The sequence below is a fragment of the Spermophilus citellus genome (assembly GCF_964194105.1).
Source record: "Spermophilus citellus genome assembly, chromosome: 3".
Taxonomy (NCBI): domain Eukaryota; kingdom Metazoa; phylum Chordata; class Mammalia; order Rodentia; family Sciuridae; genus Spermophilus; species Spermophilus citellus.
In genome coordinates, this window is record NC_138184.1 from 73,065,424 (window position 1) to 73,081,987 (window position 16,564).

Consider the following 16,564-nt stretch of genomic DNA (forward strand, 5'->3'; position numbering starts at 1 on the left):
TATAATTGTCAATGGACTTTTATTTATTTTTATGTGTGCTGAGAATGGAACCCAGTGCCTCAAACATTCTAGGCAAGCACTCTACCACTAATCCACAACCGCAGCCCCCCAATTCTTCCATTCTTAAAAATCATTTCAGATTCCTTTAAGATCCAGTGTGCATTTCACTTTTGGGAAAAGCATGGGAGGAGGAATTCCTGCTCATGGCCAGAATGGAGCCTCCTGGTGTCTCCTGAGAGGGAGCAAGCCTTTAACTCTCTATGTTTAAAAAAGCGTTTCGAACTCATTCGTTACAATAAGGCACATCACATCAAGAACTAGGGACTTTCCTGAAGTAAGAAGAGTCTCTGAAGAGTACCATCAGATATATGCTTAGAAACAGCCCCTTGGTACAAGGAAAATGCAGGGAGGTCTGATGAGAGGGAGGGAAAGCAAAAAATTATGGCATTCCCTTCCTCTTTTACTAAGGAGAGCAAATTCTTTATTAGTCAGCCCCAGGTTGCAATAACAGAATACCATAGACTGGCTGAAACAAAAGCAATTTAAGTTCCCACAGTTTTTGAGGGTAGAAGGAAGAGAGACCTCTCTTTCTATCTTGTATAAAGGCACTCTCTCACTATGTACTCATATGGTAGCACACGGCCACTTGACATCATGTCCTCACATGATAGTAGCATGCAAAATACCTAAGTCTCTTGACAATAATTCTTTGTATCATTTAATTAAGGTTAAATTAGGCTAAATGGCCCTCATATATTTAACCTCATTTATCATTAATTCTCTCCTTCCCTGTCACCAAATACAGTCACTTAGGGGATTAGATTTTAAACATATTATTTTTGGGGGGACATATTTAGTTCATTTTACAGCACCCTCCTTCTTCAAGGGTCCAACTGCATCACTACACTGAAAGGAAAGTGACCATGACACTCAGAGCAACCAAGGGATCTTTATTGCAGCAGTGTCTGATTGACTGGAGGAAAAAGCGGAGAGAGAGAGAGAGAGAAGGAGAGGAAAGAGAAGAAAGAGAAGGAGAGAGCAGAGAGAGCAAAGCGAGAGAGAGAAAAAGGGAGAAAGGGCAAACTGAGGGGGTGGGTGAGAGCAAAGCAGAAGAAAGAGAAAGCGAGAGAAGAAAGAGAGAGAGTTCCTGCAGGAAAGAGTTCTTATAGCCAAAATCTAATGGGGTCTCTGGATCTACAAGCTGCCTTGTTGGTATACAATGATTGGATCATACAGTAGTTGCTAAGGGTATCATCTTCTGCCTTCAGACAGACCAAGCAGGGGCCATATGTGGGTTTCCTTTGCACCAGATGGTGGGGGTTGAGTGTTCAGCCTTAAGGCAAACAAGAGATAAGGAACCAGATGGGTGATGGTGAGTGTTCAGCCCACCCTGCAGCTAACATTTGTTCAGCCTGCCCTGCAGCTAACATACGCGACTTAATTGTAGTCCTCATTATGTTGTGTTTTAAAGTAATAATTATTTTTCTTATTATAAAATTAACACATTCAGAATAGAAAGTGTGGAAACAGTAGGAAACAAAATAAAAAATCACCCATAAACCCACATTGTAGAGATAAGCTTAATATTTCAGTGGAGCTATTTTTGTCATTTTAACAAGTCTCTTGGAATTTAATACACATACTGTATAATTTACTCATTTGCAGTATAGAATTTGATAATTTTTTCTTTGTTTATTGAGTGGGGGTCTCATTATGTTGCCCAGGCTAGTCTCAAACTCCTTAAGTAAAGCCATCCTCCTGCCTCAGCCTTCTGAGTAGCTGGGACTAAAGACACCATCACACTGGGCTTGGCTTTTAGTTTATCAGTCAAGTATGCAACCTGAACATAATCAGCTTCAGAACATTTTTAAAAATATTTTTTTAGTTGTTAGTGAACTTTTATTTTATTTATTTATATGTGGTGCTGAGAATTGAACCCAGTGCTTCACACATGCTAGGCAAATATTCGACTACTGAACTACAATAATAGCCCAGTTTTAGAACATTTTTATCATCCTGGAAAGAAACCCATATCCTATATCTGTCAACCCTTAATTCCCCCATAATGTACTGTCTCTATATATTTACCTATCCTTGTTATTACATATAAATAGAATCACATCATATATGGTCTTGTGATTGGCTTCTTTCACTTAAGATAATGGTTTCAAGTTTCGTCCATATGATATGTATTAATATTTTGCCTTTATTAAAAAACAGATATACTGACATACAATTCAAATATCATAAAATTCTCTCAAAATACTGGATACAATTTAATTGCTTTTAATATATTCACAGAATTATATACTCATAACCCAAATCAACTGAGGAACATTTTGTTCACCACAAATTTTATTCCTTTTGATTACAGAATAATATTCCATTATTATGGGTGAATATGCCACATTTGTATTTATCTGCTGGTGAATATTTCCACTTTTTGTAATGCTGATATAAATTTTCTTTTTTAAAATACTGGGTATTGAAGCAAGGGATGATATATGACACAGCTACATCCCCAGTACTTAAAATTTTTTTTGAGCCAGGGTCTCACTAAGTAGATGAAAGTCTTGCTAAGTTGCTGAGGTTCTAGCAAAATTGCTGAGACTGGTATCCAACTTGTGATCTTTCTGCCTCAACCTGCTGAGTCACTGGGATTCAAAGCCTGTGCCATAGCACCCACCTAGAACATTCATGTACAAGTTTTGGCACTAACCATGTGTTTGTGTTTATATGAGTATATACCTGGGGGGTAAAATTACTGGTTAACATGGCAATACTATGATTAACCATTTGAGAAATTACCAAAATTAATCCTGATTTTCATACTTTAGATTAATTATGTAAACTATAATTATGTAAACTATTATGTAAATTATGTAAACTGAGTGTGGTGGCACACACCTGTAATCCCAACAACTCAGAAAGCATCAAGTTAGAAAGGCCCTAAGAATGTTGCAAGACCCAGTGTAAAAATAAAAAAAAGGTAAATTTTTTAAAAAGGACTGAGAATGAGGCTCAGTGCTTTAAAAAAAAAAAACCCAGGTGTTAATTCCAAAAGGAAAAAAAATTTAGATTAATCATGTCTATTTGTGTACTTCCATGAATTATTCAATTTTGTTTGAGCATGGGGGTTTTAACATTTGCAGAGTTCCAAATCTTAGTTAGTGGGCATTTAAGTTACTTCTACTTTTCATTATCATAAACAGCATTTCAGTGAACATCTTCAGGCAACAATTTTTTGTGCATCTCTGATTAGTTCTGTAGAAAAAATTACACAAACATTTGGTTCAAAACGGACAATTTGATGACTCTCAGTGCATAATAACAAATTGCCTTCCCAAAGGGCTCTGACAAGTTGCATTTTTGCAAGTAGTTGGGAGTGCGATATGTACTGCTTCTTATATTTTGTCGTCCAAGATCACCAAAACAGGAACATATTGTTGAGAGCCACAGCCAAAAGTGCCCCAGCAAACTTCCAGCTGCCGGCTGATGATTGGCTCACAGAGGCCCCAGCAACATCTAGCTGATTGGCTCCTCTGCGGTGATGTTCATTGGGCTGTTTCCCCACCCTTCAGACTGCCAGCTGATGATTGGCTCACAGTGGCCGCAGCAACATCTAGCTGATTGGCTCCTCTGCGGTGATGCTCATTGAGCTGTTTCCCTGCCCTTTCAGACCACGGAGCTGCTCATTGGGGGACTTCTTTGGCTCCGCCCATGCAACCCAGCCAATCGGCCTCAAGAGCAGGAAGATTGTGGGAGGTGGAGACGCTGGTGTTGGGGAGAGAGGCTTCTGCGAAGCCGGTGGTGGCGGTTGGGCTCTGAGGTTTTTTTCCTGAGGAGCTGTTTTGTTTGGCGTGTGTAGTTCTAAAAATAAAGTTAGTTTCTTTTGACAAGTGGCTCCTGAATTGTGCCCAGCCAGACTGCGGCAACATATGGAAGATGAACAGGGACATCTTTCACCCTGTGTCCACATCAATGTGTTACATGAATGAGTGATGGCAAAGGAAGGCCTAGATTATAGCAGGGTCCATGGAGCAGAGAGGAAGATACAAGTGTCATGAGTCGAGTAGTCCACCATGTGGAAACTGAAGTGACTTATTGGGAGATGAGGAAGCCACCTTCCAAAGTCATTTAGGAGCAGATGCTGGTGGGGGCGTGGTCTGAAGACTGGCAGCAACTCTTTCTTATAGTCCACTCTGGGAGCACCAGTCTTTATGCAAAACCCTGGAAGAATCTCCACCTTCAATGAGCTATCGAGGTCATCAAACTCTCTGTTCACCTGCATATCCTAGGAGAAACTCATGATAAGACAGTGCATTCTTCCTTTCTGAGAACTTGGTTGTATTACTTGTACACAAGGTCTCCAAGAAGTTCCTCTGGGCAGTTTCTCTCCCATGGATGACGATCTCACACTCCCCAAAGTATTAAAATAGAAAAGGGAAGGGATTCAAGAGGGGAGGGCTTTTAAGGGCATGCTCTATTTCTCCATGTGGGGGGATAGTTACATGGGTATATGCTGCTTGAGATCCACCTTAATCTTTAGGCACTCTTTAGCATGGGAAGAGGCCTGAGGAGAAGAGAACTAGCACACTAACTGAGCCTTTCTCTGTGCAAGTCCTACCTACAGGGTCTATCATCTCATCCGATCTTTTTCACTTTAAAAATTTTAAATTTACTATCTTCAACACAGATGGAGTCCTTCTGTGATGCCAAGGCAGATCTTGAACTCCTAGGCTCAAGAGAGCCTCCTGCCTCAGACTCCTGAGTAACTGGGACTACAGATGCACACCACTATACCTAGTTCCCATTCCCTGTACACAGTGCCCCTGGAAGGCAGGTATTAGCCCCATTTCACATAAAGAAAAGGCCGAGGGGCTGGGGATGTGGCACAAGCGGTAGCGTGCTGGCCTGGTACGCATGGGGCGCTGGGTTCGATCCTCAGCACCACATACAAATAAAATGAAGATGTTATGTCCACATAAAACTAAAAAATAAATATTAAAAAATTCTCTCTCTCTCTCTTCTCTCTCTTTAAAAAAAAAAAAGAAAGAAAATGCTAAGTTCTGGAAGGGAGTTTACTTCAACTACAAGAGTCATAAGCATACCCCTCAGAGCTGAGGATAAAATCTGGGTTAGTCAGATTAGACTAATGGTAACAATTAAAGACTAGAAAATAGAACATTAGAATCTGGCTTGTGTGATGATTCTTTGGTTCAGAAACTTGTGCAAGTTCCCACATTTATGAACCCAGGTTTTGGTCCCAGGAATGAACTGATTGCAAAACCAGTGCTATTTCTGTAATATTAGAGATCTCTGCTAATGACCTATATTGTATTGAATAAATATGTAGTTTAACAGGCAAATGTATATATTTTCCACCCTCCTTATTCTAGAATGATTGGATACAGTGTTGAGAAGCATTTTCAGGGGCTCAGGATGTGGCTCAAGTGGTAGCGTGCGTGCCTGGCAAGCCTGAGGCACTGGGTTCGATACTCAGCACCACAAAAAAATAAAGATATTGTGTCCATATAAAACTGAAAAATAAGGGCTGGGGATGTGGCTCAAGCGGTAGCTCGCCTGGCATGCGTGCGGCCCGGGTCCGATCCTCAGCACCACATGCAAACAAAGATGTTGTGTCCGCCAAAAACTAAAAAATAAATATTAAAATTCTCTTTCTCTCTCTTTTAAAAAAACTAAAAACTAAATAAAAAAATCATTTTCAGAACTGAAGAAACATGGTTAAATCATGCTCATTTCTGGCTTTGGAGTTGTAAGGACAATCTAGGAAGACTATAACTGTTTTCACAGTTCTGGTATGATTGTGACTCAAGTGTGTATTAAATAATCTAGGTTAGAATGAGCACTGATTGGTAACCAGACTTTAAAACTTCATATTCTGTCAGGCTGGATACATAGCTTAGTTGTAGAGTGTTTGCCTAGCATGTGTGAGGTCCTGAGTTCCATCCCCTACACCACATGTGCATGCACACCCCACACACACATATACAAAGTGATTCTGGAGTCTTTCCTTAATGATGAATTGACATAGAATAGAAAAGAGTGACATTTCTTTCCCATACTAAAAAAGCAAAATTGGGCTGGGGTTGTGGCTTAGTGGCAGAGCGCTTGCCTAAAACGTGTGAGGCACTGGGTTCTGTCCTCAGTACCACTTAAAAATAAACAAATAAAATAAAGGCAAACTATCCAACTAGAAAAAAAAAAAGAAAGAAAACAGGAAAAAAATTAAAATGGCATTAAAAGTGGGTTCTAATTCTCTTGCTGTCACACAAATGGATCTTCCAGCAGTGCAGTCCACCTGCAGGCAGTACTGGCTGGGATGGGGGAGGGAAGAAGGGTACCCTTGCCCAGTGCTGAACCTGCAGATCGAAACATCCATGCATATTAAGCATGGTGCCCCCAAATTCCACCTCTACTCTTTCAGCCAAGGAAGAACAGAGTCGGGGCCCAAGGTCAGACCAGGCTACAGATGCCAGCCCAGAGTGGGAGCAGAGTTGCAGTAGTGTCATGACCTGCATTGAGACCTGGGTTGGAACTCTCACTTGCCACTGGTGTATCTGAGTAGAGCACTTTGTTTCTGTAATCCCCATTTCTTTCCTCTCAAATGGAGATGTAACAGAGTTGTTGGGAGGATCAGAAAATGGCTTAGAAAAAGCTCTTACAGAGAAATCTAGCAGTTCTAGTGCAGATGCTGGGTTGTTCCAGACAGACTTGAGGAGATGAGAGCAGCCTTCAGTTTGCATGGGATTCCTGGACACCTAAGAAAGACAACACAGAACTAAGAGGAGCTGAGTCCAGGTAGGCTGAGAGCGACCTGCAAGGGAATGAGGGCACTCATAGTGTGGGAAGGAAGGCCCCACTGTCTTAACTCAACAAGTGTTTCTGTGTGACATATTGAGCTGGGCAAGAGAGGAATGGATTGGATGCTGACAAGGCACCTATTCAGCTCTATGCTGGGAGACAAAACACACTGGATTCTTAAATAAGAGTTCAGTTGCTCAGGGAAGGTGAGGCAAAAGAAATGTAAAATTCAGTGTGGTAAGTTCAATGCAAGGGTGCATGCCAATACCACCTGGGAGGTCGTCATTGGAGAGTAAAATCCCAGAACCAACCTGATAGGGGCATATCAGCAAGAACAACAGGAGCAAAAGCAAAGGTAGGAAATAGTATACTGTGTGCGTGTGTGCGTGTGTGTGTGTGCATGCAAATTCTGAAGAGCAATGAACTTGGAAGCAGGGTTTAGAAGAGTCCAGATCCCCATGATGTGCTATTATTGATGAGGTATAAAGCTTGGATTTATCAGAAGTGAAAGGTTTAGCAGGAAGTGACAGGGGCATGTGTCATTTTAGAAAGATCATCAGGCAGCAGATGGGAAGGAAGGACAGAACTGGGAAAACTAACAGCTTAACAGAACCTGAGAAAGGGAGAAAAGGAAGACCCAACAGGCTGAGCACTCTGCTGGAGGAGATACTGGAGGGAAAGTGTGGGGAAGAGACATGGGTCAGGCTCTGGCCCCCATCTTCTGACTTGGTTTCTCCCACTGAGAGGCAACCCCTAGAAGGAGGTGAAGCATTCATGACGAACTCTCAAGAGTTCATTGTGATTAGGAGACTGTCAGTGCTGCAGAGGTGCATGTAAGCTTGGGAGAGAGGTCACAGTTTTTGAGGGGCAAGGAATGGGAAAGCTAATGAGATAAGACCTGGGAAGGCTGAAGATGGGGAGCAGAGCCAGATGCTAACCCTGTCCCCAGAGCTGGTGATACTGTCCCCTAGCACAAGCTATTGGTACAGCAGACCTCAGAGATTTTTCTCCACATTTGCCTGGCTCCCTCCCTTCTCCATCTTCCACTCTGAGCCCTGCTCAGTGGCTCTCTTTGCACCTGCAACTCTGAAGAAAGGCAACTCCCTTTAGACACACAGGCCTCAGGTAGGTCTGAGCAGTGGCAAACCAATCCACCTGCATTGACCCTGGGTTCCAGGACAGAAGAGAAAGAGCAGGGGAGATGAATGCCAAGCGAGGGGTTCTCTGGCAACTTTCCACAGAGGAACACCCCAAAAGGAAGAGGAGGAAAGTCAGCAAGGTGTTGTTGAGGACATAGTGCTGGGAGGGATAGGTTGACAGAAGAGGAGTGTGAATCTCAGCATGGGCCAGGCCAGAGGTGGGAGACTGAATGGCGAAAGGAAGAAGTAGTTGCAAAAGTAATCCAGGAGGCCCCCCTCCCAGAGACCCCATCAGGGGTCTGGAGTCTGTGTACACTGCCACCCATCCAGTGGCCCTAGGTTTGGTGATGTGGTAGAGGAGGCATCTGAGTGGACAGGCACAGGGCAGGTCTGTGCTGAGGCTTCCCTCTTGAGGTTAGCACTCACAACAAGAATCCTCAGTGTCTGGTTGACCCAGAGGCCCAGCCACAGGTGCCGGGCTCCCATTGCAGAGATTCGGTTGTTGCTGGGGAAAAAAAAAAAAAACAAAACTTATGAGTCATAGTCAAGATACAGGATTAGTCTAGGTGTCCATCAACAAGTGAGCGGATAAAGAAAATGTGGTACATATACACCATGGAGTATTATTCAGCCATAAAGAAGAATGGCATCTTGTCATTAGCAGCATGGATGAAACTTAGAGAACATTATGTTAAGTGAAATAAGCCAGACACAGAAACACAAGGGTCACATGTTCTCTCTCATATATGGAAGCTAAAAAATATCAACCTGAAAATAGGTTAGTGACTACTAGAGTTTGGGAAGGGTTTGGAAGTGGGGAGGTGGAAAAAGAAAGGCTGGATTTGATCAGTGTGAGTATGGAAATATCACACAGAACACCATTACTTTGTACAATTAACGCACAATACCAACTCCGACAAAAAAAGACTCATTCCTCTTGCAGCTTTCCAAAGAGCTGTGCAGGACTGATTGCCCCAGTGTCTCTTCTGGATCTTCTGTTGCATCCACCAGGATTGGCTTCTCATTCCAACCCTCCATTCATGCCCAGGTTTTTCAGGCAACTCAGGGTGAAAAAGATGGGTATGATGCCGCCTCACGGGTGACTCCGTTTCCAGGGAGATCACCCAGCCAACAGGCCAGAGTGTCCCTCTTGTGGTGGAGACCAGCCGTCACTCCCTGGCCCTTTGAGCTCAGCAGGTACCCCCACGTGTTCTGCTCCATGGTACCTACCCATCACCATGACAACAACTATTGATAATCACCTATCTCCCAGTTCTCATCCTCTCTTCTCCTCCTACTAAACCAACTTTGGGCTTCAACTCGGGGCCACCTTTTCTCAGGAGCTAGTCCCACTTCTGACTTCTCACATGTTGGCTCTGGCTGTGCCATGAATTTCAGCATTTGCTGTTGCTGCCTCCAGCCTTGGCTCTTCCCATGGGGAGGAAAGATGTGCTGGACTGAGTGGGACCTTTTGCCTGCAAGATGCAGCTCCTGGGGAGGGGCTCAGCCACAATAGCCTATAACTTGACTGACATCTGCCTCTTTTTTCCCCAGTGGGTTTGCCCCTACCCCATTCATTACCTGTTGAGGGCTGAGACGCCGCCTGGCCTGGATAAGAACCTCACGCAGAGCCGGCCCCTGGAGAAGAACCTCACGCAAAGCATGCCAGAGGGGCCACCAGTCAGAGCCTGGCCTTGCTCCATCCAGAAGAGGATCCATTGAAAGGCATGGAAGTTCTCATAGGTCACCATCTTGTGCCAGGCCTTCTGAAGGTCATTCACACTTACATTTGGGTATCCCTAGCTACCTGCCTTCAGTGCAGGAATTAGGAGTCACAATGTATTAGTGATGATCTTGAGAGAGAAGGATGGAGCTGGATGTTTTAGGATTGTGGCCAAACCCCTTCCTAAGTAGACTGTCATAGGATCAGAAATGAAAATGAATATCCATGAGATCACAGTGTGTTAGGGTCTGTAAACAAGTCAGGATGGCGCCTGGCATTTTGCCAGAGGGATTGGTTTTTGAGGTGGTGCCAGGGAGCCATTAAGTGTGGAGATTCCTTATTGGTTGACTGCTGTATCTAGTTTATGTTAATTAAGATAAGCTGTGTGGAATGTATATATACCCCTCCTGTCCTACAATAAACGGCTCCCACTCCTGCTGTATCAATCTACACAAGTTGTTCGTCACCTCCCCCCCCCACCCCGTTATTTTGCTGCAGCCGGACTGCGACAGATGGTGGCCCGTTAAGGGGAGCCCTGGGACAAGTGATGAAAAAAAAAGCTGCCTGTCCATAGATAGGACGGGAGCAAATCTGCTCGTCCCTAGGCAGATAGGGCGAGAGGAAAAATGGCCATTTTGAGAAAATGGAGAAGATTGATACAGTATGTTTGTGTCTTGTTTTGTCTCAGTGTATTGTATTGTCTTTGTGATAAAAATATGGAAGGGGTGTTAAGTAAACTGATGAGGAAAGGAGGCACCCCAGTGAAACCAAGAATAGTTAGGGCATGTGGTGATGGAAGCCCAGGAACTCTAGTCAGAAAGAACAAAGTTCAGAGGAGGAAGGATTATCAGGAAAAAAGTTACAGCAAAAGGCTATTCCTCAATACTTACCGTGAAAGGGTAAAGTTTCTAAGCTGGAAAGCTTGAATTAAAATGTAAAAGATTAGGTATTATTAAGTTCCTCTGTTACACCCAGATTCCTGAGATAGTTAAGACAACGCCCTACTGGCCATTCAGCCTAGGGCCCTGTGCAGTTTGTCACAGGGCCCGAACCAATCAGTTTGAATGTGTACCAGTTTAGAAGTGACCAATCACCCCTGCCCAGCCTGTTCCCGCCAATGAATGGACTAATCATGTATCAGAGTTGTTGTTCAATTTTCCCGTGCCTCATGATGATTTGTTCTGATGTATGCAAAGCCCCCCACCCTCTCCAAAAAGTGTACTTAAGCTCTGCTTGACCTCTGCTCTGGGCTCTGGGCTGCTCTCCCTTCTTGAGTGAGCACGGAGCCCCAGCGCAATGGAATGGATCCCCAATAAATCCCCCTTGCCATTGCATGGAGCTAGTCTCGTGTGGTCTCTCCTTCTCCGACGTTTCGTCGGACCCTTACAACCGTAGGGTGTGTGAATCAGCGCGGCGGCTGCCACGTGCTCAAGCTGGTCATGGCGCAGCAAGGATTTTCCAAGCAGCGGCAACGGACTCTTCCCTGCTCCCCGCCCGGGGAGTGGGACGCCACTGGGAGAGCCCAAATCCAAATCTGACCCGGAGGCACAGTCTCACAGGCTCTTGCTCCCTGTGCCCGGAAGCAGTTTGAGTCCAAGACTCTCCCCAGGGCCATCTGGGGCTGCCCAGGACGCTGCAGCCGGCAGAAGATGCTACCAGCGTCCCTGATGTTTGGTCATTTTCAATGCCAATAACTAAGCTACAATGGTTCTCCCACACCTGGAAGCTAATGAGTAATGAGCACTATTAAGGCTTATTTCAAATGTAAAAAACCTTGAGATAATGTACTAAATTGTTCAGAAGGTTGTTTTCTTAGCGCCTGCTGGAATACTACAGGATTTTCTTTAGCCATCGGGAGTTCCTGCCTTTGTCCCAGTGCCAGTGAAGACGAAGGTGGAAGAATTTCCAGTGTTGCTGAGAACCCGACGAGACTTCGGATCAAGCTAGCTGCCTGTGATTTAAGCTATCTGCCTGCAGAACTTACCTGGACTGTGAGTTAATCTATTGAGACACTGCTTTACCTGGACTGAGACAACAAACTGTAATTTACAACAAATTGTAAGTCTGTATCTTTGCTAAGGACCTCTAGATGTTGAAAGGGTGGGTACTCTGACAAGAGAGCAATATGGTATGCTACTGAAGCACATCACCATTTTCAGTTGCCACTCTCAATACACCATTGATTAGAGGTTTCCAGGTTGGACCCTACCACTGAGAGCCCTGCAGTGGTACATCTCTGTTGGGTCCCAAGGAAGGCTCTACCCTCTTGCCTGGGCTGGGAGTTGAGGAAAGATCAGAGAATCCTATCACCCAGGATTAAAACCTGTATCAATGCATTCCGATACAGGAGGCCCAATTGTGCTTTTCCAGGAACCAGAATGCAGGACCTGCCTTATCCTGTCAGGAAGTCAGAGTGTATCTTAGGGAACATCTGTTCTCTTTCTGGCCTTAGAACACATGTTCTTCCTCTGGTTGAAGAGTACCCAGACATGGCCCTGCAATGGGGACCCAGGTAGCTATAAATAGGTTATGGTTGGTGTTGTGGGCAGCAGGTTGGCTACTCCTTAACCAGGTGTAGCAGATCCATAAAACCAGCCAGCCAGAAAGGGGCCTAGTACATGATGAGCTAGCAAGTGAGTGTGGGTGTGGAGCAGGAGCTGAGGCAGGTGGCTGAGTGCAATAGGTAGCATTTGTGGGGGTGGGTAGGGAAGGTTTACATGTCAGCAACCAGAAGACAAGGCGCAGCCTGGGTTGGGCAGTAAGATAGGCTGGGTGTGAAATCAGTATGACAGTGATCCTCCAGATGTGGTCTTGTCTTATCCCCAAGGCAGTCTCATCCAAACCCCTCTCTTGGAAGAGTGGGCCTGCAAGCCTCATGAACAACCTACAAACCCTGTACTATGTGTACCCTTGTAATTGGCCCTCTGACTATCTCTTCTAAACATGGTGTAAATAATTTAAACACCATGGACTGTAGAAAAAAAGTGAATTTGAGAATAGTGTGTGCTAGCTCTGGGAATGAAGTCAGGTGTGCCCATTGGGCTTTGTGGCCAAGGACCAGCAGGAAGAGGTCATACTGTCAGTGAGAATCAGCATGTGACTGGGCACGGTGGCGCATGCTTGTAATTCCACCAGCTGGGGAGGCTGAGACAGGAGGATCATGAGTTCAAAGGCAGCCTCAGTAACTTAACGAGGCACTAAGCAACTCAGTGAGATCCTGTCACTAAATAAAATACAAAATAGGGCTGGGGATGTGGCTCAGTGGTTGAGTGTCCCTGAGTTCAATTCCTGGTACAAAAAAAAAAAAAAAAAAAAAAAGTTGAGAATCAGCCTGTATACTCTCAGCTATGTACAATAGTCAAATCCAGTATGAAGCCTTCTAGGTTTCCATGAATTGAAAAAATAGGACAATGAGGACTGGGGATATAGCTCAGTCAATAGAGTGCTTGCCTTGCCCTGGGTTCAATCCCCAGCACCACCACCAAAAAAAAAAAAAAAAAAAAAGATAATGAAGCCAGGATCTGTACATTTCCCCCCAAGATCTACCCACTTCGTCCCACACTTCAACAATCTGAAAATTCTTCATAGGCTTTACTATTAGCCAAATGGAGGATCCCAAGGAGGTCAGTGATAATTATCATTATCCCCCTTTTTTCTGAGGTAGACAGATCCAGTGGTGGCTGGTACAGTTTTCTAACCTACCAGGCAGTTTGGGTGTGGACAAAAGCCTGTTATGCCTCTGCATAAGTACCAAGTCTGAACAGGGTTTTATGAGTGTTCTCAAAAGGACTGGTTTCTTAAGTCCAATCTGTTTCAGGATCTAATAAAGGGTGCCTGGCACTGCCCCATGACTCCTACTAACACTATTGTGTCCTCCAGAGAACCCTGTGAGGCAAAGAGCTACACAGGCAAAAATATCTGCCTCCTATTTACCTGTGTGGCATGAAAGGGTAGTAAAGAACCAAGCTTTCAGCTTTCCACAACCAAGAATCTGAACCCAGGTCTAAGCCATCTGGAGCCTGCAGACACTGGAAGAATGAACCTGGTACCCAAAGCTGAGTCAGACAGTAGGGCCACCAACTAGAATCCACTTTATTGTGCTATTTAGTGGTCTGGTGGATTCAGTTCACATCAGGTGCTCTCCAAGCAGATTTTGAGGGAGAAACAGGCCTAAGCCTTCATGATAGCCATTCCCTCAGGCCATACTGTTGCTCAGTTGCATAGCAAAGTCCTGCACATGCTCCTTCAAAGTCTGGCGGGCATCTGCCTGCGCCCGCTTCTCTCGTGCACGCTCCTGCTGCAGCTTGGTCAGCCGTAGTCTCAGCCTCTGCTCCCTCCGCTTGCAAGCCTGCAACTGGCGCTGGGCCTTGTCCAGTGCATCTAGGGCCGCTTCAGCCCTACGCTTCCAGAGAAGGGCACTGCCCACCTGGTAGCTGTGCTCATTCTGGATGTAGGCTCCAGCAGGCGGGGGCAGGCGCAGCATGTAGGCTGAGGGAGAGATAGGTCGAGGCTCAAGAGGGGAAGTTTGTTGCTCTGGAGAGGGTTGCGTACTACAGCCTGCTTCATCAGCCTGGGCACCAACAGGGCTCAGAAGGTCTGAGAAGGGGCTGCTAAGGCCAGGCTCCAGCCTCCCAGATGGGGAGGCAGGCAAAGTGGCAGGTGCAGAGGCCTCTTCCACCGGAAAGCAGGTGACATCAGCAGGAGGAGGTGGAGAAAATGGAGTTGTGGGCCTTCGGTCTTCAAGGCAGCTGAGAGAGAAAAAGGGATTGACAGGGAGATCTCATTTCAAAGAAATGCCCTAACATATGAAACCCCACAAGAGGGTTGGTGCAGTAAGAACCCTATATGTTGGCAAACACCATAAAGCCCACACCCTTAGTCTCATGGTAAAAGAAAGTGGGGAACATTTAACACCCATAGCACATACCGCTTCCTGCATCTCCGCAACCGGCTGACATCGGGGGGCCCAGGTAGATAACTATGCCCCTTGGTCTTGGTTGTCCGTCGTAATTTGGAGAAAGACTCAAATATGGTGGGAACTGCCCCTTCCTTCAGCCTGTGATAGCCACTGTGGGGAAAAGCAGCCCTAATGAGCTGAAGAACAAGTGCTGCCACTTGGGCCATCTCCCCCTGGCACCCAACACAGCTTCCCCAGTACTGGGGTTGTGGCAGGCTGGAAGGCACATAATAAACAAGTTTGAGAAAATGCCACGTTAGGCAGAATCCCACCAATCTCTTAAAGCTGAGATGGGCAAAGCAGCTCCACCAACAGGGCTGGACAGATCAGCCAAAAAGAATTCTTTTTGTGGGCTTGCTGGGAGGCCTGGGTGAGGAACACTCCCTGGAACAGCTGTTTTTCTCTGGTGTTCCTGGCAAAGTGAAACTGGGAGTGCGCTTTACTGTACACAAAGGGGAAGGGAAAGCAGCACGTCTGGAACCATGGCTGCCTGTCCACCTGGCAAGCTAACCTCACGGCAGCTGCTCAGGGACTGCCTCTTCAAGACACAGCTGCCCCACTGTATACTATGCTGACACCCCACACCCTGCCCAATGCTGGCTGGCAAGGAAGCCCACCTGATTCCCACCAGCTCAAAGCAGTTCTCCTCGAAATGTTTGGAGCAGAAGTAGATGTACTCAGAGGCAGGGTCCCACAGGCCCTGGCCGCTGGGGTCCAGCCGCTGACAGTTGGCCAGCCACAGGCTACGCCTCGGATTGTCCTTCTTGGGAAGTCTGCAGAACCACAAACCCGTGAGAACCAGGCTGCCAGAGCCCCTGGGCTCATGCTGTTCAAGTTCCCCAGGGAGGAAGAGTAGGCCCTGCACATGCCGCCAGGAGATCTCCCTGTGACCCTGTCGAAGAAGTACCCCCGCTACCTCTGGCACAGACCAGGAAACTGAGCCCTGGCGAAAGCAGGCAGCGCGCTCAGAGTCCGCTGGCTGGGAAGAGAAAGCACCAAGTCGAAGCCTGGTAAGCGTCCCGTTTTTCTTCCAGGACCGGACTCAGGCGCCAATGACCCGCCCCCTTCGCCCGCCCACCCACAGGTTCAAGCCTCACGCGGCCTGGAGGAAGGGGAGGGACGAAGGCGCCGTCGCGACTCCAGCGGACGACAACAAAACGCATGCGCAAGCGAGACGTCGCGCACTAACACGCACGCGCGCCGACCTGTGGAAAGAGATGCCGCGGTTGCGCGTCTCGCGCGTATCCCGTGTGCAGCAGCCGGCGGCCGAGCAGTGGCGCGGCATCTGGGGAAGAGGCGGAGCTAGGTCGCTGGCGGCCGTCCGGACCCCGGAGTGGCTTCACGACCCCAGCTGTCACGCCCTCCAGGGAAAAGTGGCCCGTAGGGACCCCAGTAGCCCGATCTCGGCCCAAACCCGTTCCAGCCGGTTCTCTTTAAGTTCCGTCAGCGGCACTCACGGTCCCGCCATTGCTGCGTCGCGGAATTCTCGCGAGTAGTGGCGCTCAGCGGAAGTTGGTACCATAGAGCCGCCGGCGCGAAGGGCGCTCGCGAGCGGGGAGGCGGTGCTGAAAGTTTCTCAGCGGGTTGGCGCCGGAAGCTGCGGGCCTTGTCCTGTGTTGCGCCTGCGTCGTCCGGTTAGGACCATGGGATACTTGTCCCACATCTGGGGTTTTCTTTGTCCAAAAGTCAGCTCTTCGTTAACGCCCCACTCGTTTGAAACGGCTCCCGGGTGCTGGTCCGTGCGGCGTGTCCTCGATGCCCAGGGATCCTCGCAAGCCCACCGTCACCTAAAGGAAGGACTCCCTAACTCAAGAAGTCGCGCGCGCGCACACAAACGGGTCCAGGACTCTTGTGAAGAAAAACAACCCACCGGAACGCCCTGCTCAAAACTTGACTCATCTTTCTGGGCGAGGGTTTGAG

At 46.8% G+C, this 16,564-nt stretch overlaps 1 protein-coding gene across 3 annotated transcripts; it reads right to left on the reverse strand.

Annotated features, from left to right (window-relative positions):
- Positions 1-13,761: 13,761 nt before the first annotated feature.
- Positions 13,762-16,559, reverse strand: LOC308645368 (THAP domain-containing protein 7). Of its 3 annotated transcripts, XM_081287418.1 has the most exons (4): positions 15,850-16,559; positions 15,262-15,417; positions 14,615-14,755; positions 13,762-14,435 (listed from the first exon to the last, which is right to left on the reverse strand). In XM_081287418.1, the coding sequence occupies exons 1-4, from the start codon at positions 15,927-15,929 to the stop codon at positions 13,883-13,885; spliced, it is 930 nt and encodes a 309-aa protein (XP_081143544.1). In that variant the 5' UTR covers positions 15,930-16,559; the 3' UTR covers positions 13,762-13,882. The 3 variants fall into 3 exon arrangements, with proteins under 3 accessions (XP_081143544.1, XP_081143546.1, XP_081143545.1); XM_081287420.1 differs by lacking the exon at positions 15,262-15,417; XM_081287419.1 differs by lacking the exon at positions 14,615-14,755.
- Positions 16,560-16,564: the final 5 nt, after the last annotated feature.